At 56.0% G+C, this 10,364-nt stretch overlaps 1 protein-coding gene across 1 annotated transcript; it reads left to right on the top strand.

Moving 5' to 3' along the window:
- Nucleotides 1-550: 550 nt before the first annotated feature.
- On the top strand, nt 551-4,810 carry LOC104516128 (hepatocyte nuclear factor 1-beta-like; the record flags this gene model as incomplete). Its single annotated transcript, XM_010160351.1, has 4 exons — nt 551-683; nt 808-999; nt 1,684-1,802; nt 4,683-4,810. Coding segments are annotated over 4 exons (465 nt in total), but the record flags the coding sequence as incomplete, so codon positions are not given.
- Nucleotides 4,811-10,364: the final 5,554 nt, after the last annotated feature.

Below are 10,364 nucleotides of genomic sequence, written 5' to 3'. Positions count from 1 at the left end.
CAGTGCAACGAGAGGGACTAGGAGAATGTGCAGCAATTAAAGAAATAAAGCACCTAGCTCCTTGTTTGTCCTGGGGACCGGCTACAGTCCTGTCGGCACCCTCCAAGTGCCTTGGTGTGTCTGATCCCGAAACGCTGACCCAAAATCCCGGGAGCTGGCTCTGGCTAAGCGCACCCGCCCTGTCTCACCAGTATCCTGCTTGACTGTAAAAGTGGTGACTAAGATCATCACCACGAGGCCCTTTTTATCTGCTTTCTGTCTTTTTTCTTTACCTTCCCAAGTTTCTATTTCCCACTTTCCCCTACAACCATGACAGTTCAGAGTTAACGAGTGTTGAGAGACCTCAGCTGTCCCCAAGCGCAGGAGCTTGGACTTGGGGGACAACATGGCAAAGGCTTGGGATGTGCCATATCCTGGCACTGTGCTCCGGTGGCGCTGGAAGCCAGTGCCAGCGAAGTCCTTCACTGCTGCTGCTTTGCGGCAGGGGAGGGGGCTGGGAGCAGCCCCTTTGGCTGTGTCTCTGATGGTGTCCTGCCTTGCTCCTTGGTAGATCTCTGTGTCGGGGGGCGGGCTGCCCCCAGTGAGCACCCTGACCAACATCCACAGCTTGTCCCACCACAACCCGCAGCAGTCCCAGAACCTCATCATGACGCCGCTTTCGGGAGTCATGGCCATCGCACAGAGTAAGTGTGCCCCGAGCTCACCCCCGCGCCCCGCATGGACCCCCCCTCCTGTGACGTGGAGGGGGATGCCCTGCCCACTCACATCAGCGCTGATGTCCCTGTTCTGCTCTCTCCCTCCTCCCAGGTCTGAACACCTCGCAGGCGCAGAGCGTACCTGTTATCAACAGCGTTGCTGGCAGGTTGGCCGGCCTGGCGACGGGCCCGGTCTCCCAGCAGCTCCACAGCCCGCACCAGCAGCCACTGATGCAGCAGTCGCCCAGCCATATGACACAGCAGCCTTTTATGGCCACCGTAACTCAGCTGCAGAACTCGCACAGTAAGGGTCCGGGTGGTAGCTGCGAAGGGAAGGGCCTGGAAAATGAGTTCAGATGGAAAAGATGCTTCTGCTCTCCCTGCCTGAGCTTGTGCCCTTGCCTGCTACCTCTCTCGACGGGTACCAGCCAGCACAGGGCTGCGAGCGGGATGCGCAGAAGCAGTACCTCACCCCCTCCTTCCCCCGTGCCACCCACCGTGCTGCATCTCCCCTACAGCTCCGCTGCTGCCCTGCGGGTGGGGTGGAGCCCCCAGCACTGTTCTGTACAAACTTTATTTTTCCTTCTGTGCTCTTACTGCTAAAAGTGCTTTGCCGAAGGAGGTGGCTGGGCCTATTGTGATCCCTGCAAAGCAAACGCTTCCTAAAGGGATCTGGCTTCAGCCCTCCGGCTCATCCATAATCCAGGTCCCATCCCTGCTCCAGCACCAGGGCTCTGCAGAGCTACAAGTCCAGCCATTCAGTCCCCCTGGTTTCCCTGGACGAGCTGGTAGCTGAAGAAGGGATGACTTAGAGGCAGGCGGTGGTTTCTTCCCATGGCTGGTTTTATCTCATTCCTGTCTCCACGATGCCTGTTCCCATGCAGCATCCCTGCAACCGGCCCTAACGCAGCATTCGGCTGCTCCGCCCCGGCACAAGGGCTGTGGGTAGCTGTTCCGTGACGGCTGCTTGTCTCCCTTCTCTCCACAGTGTATGCACACAAACAGGAGCCTCCCCAGTATTCCCACACATCCCGCTTCCCCTCGGCGATGGTGGTGACAGACACCAGCAGCATCAGCACGCTGACCAATATGTCTTCCAGTAAGCAGGTACTGGCCAGGCAGACATGGCCGAGGGTGCGCAGGGCTGGGAGTGGGGCTGTTTCTTCCCTGGAAATGGGGCTGGAGGGGGGTGTAGCAGAGACCCCATCCCACTGCCTGTGCTGCACCCCATGGGCAGCTGAGGATAAGCCTCAGGGTACCCCCTTCACGGGCACTGAAAAAACGGCTGGCAGGTGGCAAGTGTGATGGGGATTTGGGTGACGGTCTGGCTGTGCTGGATGAGGACTTGTCTAACGCCTGGTGGTACCAGGTCCAACTTCATCTGAGGGGGAGCATCCTACCGGGGTACAAATTGGGCTGAGCTTAGGACCAAGCAGGCTCTGTTGCCTTCATGTGCAGGGTGGGTCAACCCTGGCTGGAGTCGAGCAGAGGAGCCGGGCTGCAGTGCACCCCAACTTCCCCCAGCCCGTAAACCTTTACCAATGCCCGATGCAGGTGTCAGGCAGGACTTATCCTGGTTCAAATCAGGTGTGCAAGGCCTTACTCAGACAATAGTCCCTTTCTAAAAGCCAGCTCTGGGGACTGTGGGAAATATGTGGCACTTATTGATTGCTAGATAAATAAGAGAGAGCCTTGAACTTGCATTCAGATAAACTTTCTTACCGAGGTCTGACAGGGGAGAGGAAAAAATATGTCTGCAATGACCACAGAGTAAATACGGTGTGGGATTGCTGTGAGACCCCCTCTGTGGATGCCTGGCAGGGGTGAAAGGAAGGGGCTGGGGCTGCAGGGGGGAAAAGGGCTGCCCACAGGGTTTGGGGTGCCTGGGAAGGGGTGATGAACGCCACCGCCCCCAGCTCGGGTCAGGCTGCCGCGCTTTGTAGTGCTGGGGGTGACCATTTATCTGCGCCCGTGCATCTGGGTGCGGGAGGCGGTCAGGCACGGCCACACGCCTCGGGAGCACCATTTCCTCCGAGCAGCTTTATCGGCCCATCTGGTGTGCGCTCAGCCCGAACTCCCCCTGATTAATAGTGCTCTCCCGCCACAGGCTGCCTTTGATGCCGGGCTGGCCGACAGGAGCCCTGGGCACACAGGAAATATCCCTGGCAAGGAGATAGTGCCCGGCCATCCCTGCTGCCCGGCCGGACGCTGCAATCAGCCTATCCTGAGGCAGCACTGCCCGGGGTGGTGGGGGCTCCCTCAGTTTTCCCCCTCCATCATGCTTTTGCACTTTAATTAAAGCAGGAAGAGGTCTCATGGCCTGGGAGATGGGGCCAGACCCCCACAGATGCTCTGGTGCACGGGTGCAAAATACCGAAGGGGCACGCACCCACCCCCTTAGCCCCCCGAACATGGCAAACAAGCACAGGCTGGTCCTGCAAATGCCAGGGGCAGGATCTGGTCCCTGTCCCCCCCCTCAGAGCTGGAGCAGGCACAGGGGTCTTGTCCCTCCCAGTGCAGCCTCCCAGCCCCTGGTGCCTCTTTTCCTACCAACATTTGATATTCAAGCTAAAACTGGAAACATTTATTCTTGAACACTGACTTTTTTCAGTGGTCACCCATTTCACTAGTGAGGGACCAATGGAGGGCTGCAGAGGTGGCAGGGAGGCCCCATAAATGCTGCTCACCCACCCCTCCACCCCCCAATGGCTCAAATGCCTAAATATTTTTGGTGACCTGGGTTTCTGTCACTGATGGGCTAATATGGGCCATCCCTTGGCTCCTGCACACTGTGGCTCATTGTAAGGTGGGCACCGCTGGGCACAAGGACGTCTGGCAGCTACGGGCTCCTCTGAGGTGGCCAGAAAGGGCAGAAGGATCACTTGGATCCCCAGGTGTTTTGGGAACACGGTTTGCTGGGTGAGGGCTGGTGGAAGTGTACAGATACATCTGGAGGGTGCACAGCCCCCATGAAATGCCAAACCCGGGAGGCCGTGCTGCTGCTCCCTGAGCAACCCCCTCTTTGCAAGAGGAGAGGCATCCTCGTGCAAAGCAAAGCCTCTGTCATTCCCCGGCAGCTCTTCTGCACCCCACAGTCCCCACATCAGACCCTGCAAACCCACTCTGGGGTGGAGTCCAGCTGCTCCTGGTCCTGCCGGCGGGGACGGAGACTGGAGGGATGTCCCTGGTACCCTCCCGGGCTGTCCCCTCACCGCACGATGCTGCAGATTGCTTATCAGATGTTGTTGTTTAGACCTGGAAGGGGCAAATACCTCCCGGTTCCTTTGACAATGCTTGAGGCCAAGCCACCATTTTTATTACGTTAGCAAACACCTGATACCACAGCCTGTCCCTAATGACATGTCAAGGGAGGCTCCTGGCGTCTCCTTATCTCTGCGTTACGATGTTTGCTGTGTGCCCCAGCCCACAAGGTCACCCACAGCTCCTGGCCCCCTACCCCACCAGTAACTGGGAGGACCCGGGGTGGGGCAACCCACTCTGAGGGGTGGAGAAGGGGCCGCTGCGGTGGGGTGAATGCAGCGGCGGGAGCTGCTCAGTTGCTTCCCCAGAGGTGACGGCAACGCTGGGCACAGCGATGGGCACGGCCCCCAGCCCCGCTCCCACCTGAGCCCAAGCTCCTGTGCTCAGTCTCACGCCTGGCTGCTCTTGGCAGCACTGCCGAGCTGCGTGGCACAATCTCTGCAACAGCCTGGGTGCAAACAGGCCCTTTTAAAATTATGATTATTATTATTTGGGAGAAGGTGGCAATATTTGTATCAGAAAGTATTTTCTGCCTTGCCCTCGGGGGTGCTGGGGAGAGCTCAGGGCTAAGCAGGGCCTGTGTGGCACTGTCGAGGGCGCCGGGTGGTGCAGAAGGTGATGCCTCCGAATGCTTTGTGGTGCCTCTGCAGAGCCCCCCCAGTGCTGCCTTCCCCTCCTGCCTGCCTGCCCGCCCCTCACTGTGCTGCTCTCTCCCTCCCTCCCCAGTGTCCCCTGCAAGCCTGGTGATGCTCCACACCTCGCTGCTTTTGCACATAGCAACGGGATCTTATTTTCCACAACATCTCGCCGGTGCCGAGCCCAGGAAGTCGCCAGAGCGAAGCCCAGCGCCGCAGCGAGGAGCCCAGCAACCTGAAACGGAGCCGGAGGCTCGAGACTCCCCGTCGCCCTTCCGCGCCCCGACGGAGATGAGCCTGGATTCGTGGGGTGCCCACCCGGGACCGTGCCTCTCCTTCCCTCCACGCAGTATTTCCCAGACGTGTCTTGGGGATTTTTTTCTGAGGTGTTTGACTTCCAAGAGGCCGTTGGCTCTCCCAAGGAACTGGGAACAAGCTGTACTCGGGACTGGCAGAAGGGGAAGATGGATAATATTTAAGTTATACTCCTCCACCCGACAGACTGAGAGGGACTCGGGTCTGTTACTTGGTGTTGGGAAGGAGGAATTGCGTGTGCTGTTGAACTGAGCCAATTAAACTGTAAATATAGGTACAGTCTGCTCCATCCTTGGCCTTCCCCACTCCTATACATAGAGATTTATATAAAGAAGTAAATTTTGTCCAATGGATGTAAACTACTGTAATTAAGTGCAATTACCCCATCTGTATATATTGTTCTCTTTTCTTTCTCCCTTTTTTTTGGTAAAGGTCAGAGCTGAGGATGGGTTTGGTTTTGTATTTCTCTTCTTCCTTTAAATGAGTTAATTGAAAGTCCTGGGCCTGTGCAAAGAGGCCGGTCAGGCCGCACTGGTCTCTGCTCTGCAGGAGGACAGGCACACGCGTGCCCTCTGCGTGGTGACATCCCACAGGAAGGAAGGGCACGGAGCAAGCCAAGCCCCAGCAGGACCCGGATGATCCGTGTGGGGACAACTGCTGCTACAGAGATCTCAAGGGACTCCTCTGCTTTTGGGGACTCTGAGATGGGGTGGGGTGGGGTGGGGGAGCGCTCAACAGCCCAGTCGACACACCCAGACCACTGCGCAGCATTCAGCGTCAGCAGTCACCAGTTGAGCGTGTAGCATTTGCTGCTACAGAAGTGAATGAGACTGCAAAACATTCCAGTGGGCTCTTCCTCGGATGGGGTTCAGACACTGTGTCCCTTTTCTCTCCTCCTTGGGGCTCAGAAGGGACTGGGTGCCCAGTTATGTTGTCTCCTGCCCAGTAAACGGCCAGTACAGGTGGTTTATCTTCCGCCATCAGCAGGGTGATGATGAGCCTTGTTGGCTCCACCCTTCCCAGTAAACACGGTGCTCCCGTCCTCATGGTGCCACCTCCAAGCCGCAGCCGGATGGCCGGGCACTGGGGTGTGATGTGAACACGACGGGCTGTGGTCCGCGTCGGCTGCCTGCCTGATCTTGCCTGGCAGCGGCTCTTGGCGGAAAAGCTCCACAGCGAGATCTCCAGCCTGAGAATGTGCCCACCTCTGCAGTGAGGGCACATCCCCGCTGGGCACCTGCTGAGGACACCGAGCTCCACACCTTCCAGGGTCCTGAAGGGCTTCAGGTGCCCAAGTCCTACCTCCCAGAGCTGCGGAAGCTGTAAGAGGCATCATCTCCCTTCCCAGGAGACACAAGCTCCTCCATACCTACTTCCTTTGTAAATGCTGTAACACTCCCCACTTCTGCAAACTATTTCTGAGCTTTGCAGCATGTGCCAACTGCTGAGAGTGGTTTAGAGGTGGAGCGCAGCAGAGGTTCCAATGGATGGGGGACCACTGCTATGAAATAAAACACTGGATGCCTTCTCGGGGGCAAGAAAATGCTCTTTTGGTCTGTGTAGGTACAATGTCAAGCGCAGTGAGACCCTAACCCTTGCTGGGACTAACAGGAGTTGCCCTACAGTGAGTAAGTCATCATGAACTGGAGACCATTATTGAGAATGACATTTAATTTAATGTATACCATAATTAAATACCATTTCTTCTGACTCATTGCTGCTGTGTGGTCTGTAAATCCCCATCATCATTTGCCATGGTTTGGCAGACCTGGGTCCGGCAGGCAGGAGCGCTATGTCCCTCCTGCTGTCCCTTCCAACGCTGATCTACCTGCCTGAATGTGGCGAGTCAAGTATTTCTTATATGAAGCCCCAGGTATAAGCCAAAAATGCCAAGAGGCTCTAGGAGGTTGGGAGACCCATGTCCTCACCCTCCTCATGATGCACTAATGATGTTGCCCTTACTCCAGCACAGTTTATTCCTCACCCTCTGCGAACTTTAGCAGCCGAGTGTTAAGCAACCCAATTAGGAGCTGAATGCCAGACAAAGCCAAACCCCATCCGGTTTGGATACTGAGCTTGTGGGTCAGTAAAGCACGAGGGGGAGGCGGGAGGGTCATGGTGGTCACAGCAAAGCTTTTGAAGATCTTTGACTGCGAAGAGGTAACGTAGCTGAGCGGCTCGGAGCACACCAGTGGGAAAGGTGCAGTGCAAGGCTTTGGTTTTGATCACCTTCAAAAATGCCCGGTTTTGGTTTGGCACCCTCTTTTTTCTCCAGAAATCAAGTGTGGGCTGCTGGGGGAAAGGCTGTCAGAGCAGCAATCTGTTGCTCACTTTCATAGCCAGTGCACGACATGTGGATTAAAACTTTCCCACAGACCTTTGTTTCTGTCAATTTTAGCTACCCCAGGTGAAAGCTGGAGGCACAAAGCTGGAAGAGGATGGGAAGCATGAAGACTGCTCAGTCCCTTTCATGCACACTCCGAAGAGATCTGCCCTTTTAGCAGTTTGGCAAGGCTAGATGCAGGTTTTACCCTGAGATCCCCTTTGCACCTTCCTGCTCAGCAAGTCCCTTTCAATTCACCTGAGCGCCAGGCTGAGCCCTTTGCAAATTCTGCTCCTAAACGTGTTCCCAGCAGTGTCCCGGTGGAAATAACTTGGATTCTTCTACTTATGCCAACTATGTTTTGCTCTCAGAGTGGTTCGTGAAGGCTAAAGCCTTCCGCAGCTGATGAATATCCATCATTAGCTGGAGCTGGTCCTGGGGGGAGTGGATAATCCAGTGTGAAGCAGGTGGATGAAAGAGGCCCTGGGTATCCTGCTGCATCTGAGCTGGTGCCCTGAGGGGAGTGGTACCTTTTAGGAGTTGGTTTCCACACCAGCTTTAAGATAGACACAGGCTGAGAGGTGAGTGAAAACTCTGTAGAACACCCTTTGGTAAGTGGTTCAGGATCAATGCTGCTCTCCAAAAAGCCCTGCAGAGAATGTAAGTGAAAACCTTGGGGAGAGGCAACTGAGATGCAGCTGCATCGGGGGTGACTGTTCGAGGGGAGAATGAGTCAAAAGAGAACTAGGGGAAAAAGGGCGTAGGATGTGTCCAAACAAAGACACGGAACAACGAGTGTGTGATAAAACAGGCAGGATAAAATCAATAATATGGATAGAACAAATAGAAAAGAGAGTGTTTCCCCAAGAGGTGTGAGTTTATGAGTTGCCAACAGCTTGTCGTGTGCCATCACCCACCCCTGGGTAGGGAGCAGGAAGTATGAGGGGTCGCTAGAGGATGCTACATGTGCCAGCATGTTTGTGGGGAGAAAGGTGTCCTTGATTTGGATTTAACCTCTGGCTGAGGAAACCTTTCTGCCCTGGGAAGCACCACCCAAAACTGCTTCCCTAAGCAGCCTCTGCAGCAGCAGGGCTGGGGCTGAGCCTCTCCCTGCCCAGACCTCACCCCAAGCTGGAGAAACACTGGGTGGGGTGTTTGCTCTCACAGATGCCCTCTTAAATTGTTAAATGAGGCTTCTGGAAGACTACTACGTTTTTTCCCCTCCCATTGCTGTTGGGCATGTCGTGTTTGTCCATGATGCAGGTATTATGGAGCAAGGAAACTAGCAGAAACGTGACAAAGTTCCTTTCTGACCAATACAGTTTTACAGGGCTGGGTGATTATTTTATAGTTCAAAGCTGTTCCCAAGGGAGTTCCTCAGACATGAGAGCTCACAGGCCGACACAAGGCTTTATCGGTCACTCTTCATGTTCATAAAAAACCGCAGCCTCTTCACGGCAGAGCATAGGTACACCACTGCATTTAATTTGAAGAGCAGGTATCAATGCAAAGAAAAACCCAAATCACAGCGTTATCGAGGCTGGGGAGTGACACCCAGGGCAGGGCTGTTGTGGGTCTCTGCAATGCATGGACCTGCTCTTTCCAGGGAGTTACCACTCAAACCTCGCTGTGTTTTGATGCCCTTTCCTCAGCTGGGACGTGCAGGCTGTGTGGGGCAGGAGATGGGTGTGGGGAAGCCCCAAGAGGTGCTGGGCAGGAGCATGCCCTCTCCTTTACCTCCAGAGGAGAGTGCAGCCTAGTGACGCCTGCCCAGACGGGTAAATCCCATGCCCCAGCTGCCTCCTGTTTGTGCTGCAGCACAGGCGATGATGCTGGTGAAATCACTGGGTCAAAACCAGGTTAATGCCACCCTCGCTGCCTGCTCCAGAGCTGCGATAGGGCTTTATCAGAGCATGAGCCCTTGGCGTGGGGCTGCAGCTGTACCCAGGGAGCAGGGCTCCTTGGCGCTTATCACCTCCATAATTGTGGGGAGGAACGGAGCCAGGGAAACCCTGTCCAGGGCCAAACCCAGAGTGCTAGCTCCTGGCTGGAGGTCTGGGGCACCTTGGTGCTGGGCTCCTCATCCCCCAGTGCGTGACGGCAGCCCAGTGGTGGTGCAGACGTTGCTGCTGGAGCAATGCTGGGGCTCAGCTGCCATCCCCAGTGCTGGCTGGGCTCTGGCCCTGCTGCAGCCAGTCCAGCTCGTGTTGGCCAGCATCGAGCACACAGATTGCTACAGAAGTCCCAGGTCATCCCTGTGAAGGAGCAGCCATCCTGCGGGCTGTGAAGGCAACGGGCTCTCCAGGGATACTGGAATACAGACACGCTACTTCAGCCACTTTATAACTGTCATTTGGGGCACGTGTAAACCTAACGTGCAGTTGCACAACAGCGCCTGGTTCCAGACCTGTGGTCTTCCCAGACTTGTTCTGCCAGTCCAGCCAGATGGCCGGATCTGCTGGAAATCTCAGGAAAACCAGCAGCAGGAGTGGTGTGGGACTGTGCAGAGCCGCTGGTGCAGCCTGAGTCCCGCACACCGCTGCCCAGTGTCTCGGCACTGCCTTTCTGCTCAATGGGGCAAAAGGGAAAGCGTTGTCGGTCCCCTGTGGACAGTAAACAGGCTCTGCCCTTTGAAGCCTTTGAACGGATTTGGTTGGGCTGGTGGCAGAGTTTGAGGAGTACACAGAGAGGAATGCAGAAAGTGCTTGCTCTGAGAGGCCGGGCTGTTTGCAGGCATCACCAGCTCCCCGCTGCGCCGTGATCTGCCTGTGGAAGCTGGTATACGGAGCCAGAGGAGTTCCCCACGCCAGGCGGGTGGCAGCTTTGGGCAGCATGCGTTGATCCCATCCCCTGTTGACATGGGGTTTCCCTGATGCATTTGCAGGAGGTCTTCACAAGTCTGAAAATGTGAGAAGGTTTGATGGGGGAAAGAGATGTGAATCATGAAGACCAGCAGCAGCAGAGAACAGCACTGTAGGAATTTGCTGTCCTAAACCAAGGCACTGCTGCGTGCTCTCAGCGGTCAGAGAAAACCTCACTCTGCCTTGCTTTGTGCGTCCCTGATTGCTCCTGCAGCCCCGGGTGCTGTGACACCCCACCCCCCCAGCTGCTGCGCTGCCCTGCATTGGCCTCCCC

The sequence above is a fragment of the Eurypyga helias genome, unplaced genomic scaffold, assembly GCF_000690775.1.
Source record: "Eurypyga helias isolate BGI_N326 unplaced genomic scaffold, ASM69077v1 scaffold25271, whole genome shotgun sequence".
Taxonomy (NCBI): Eukaryota; Metazoa; Chordata; class Aves; order Eurypygiformes; family Eurypygidae; genus Eurypyga; species Eurypyga helias.
This window is presented reverse-complemented; position numbering and strand designations above follow the sequence as displayed.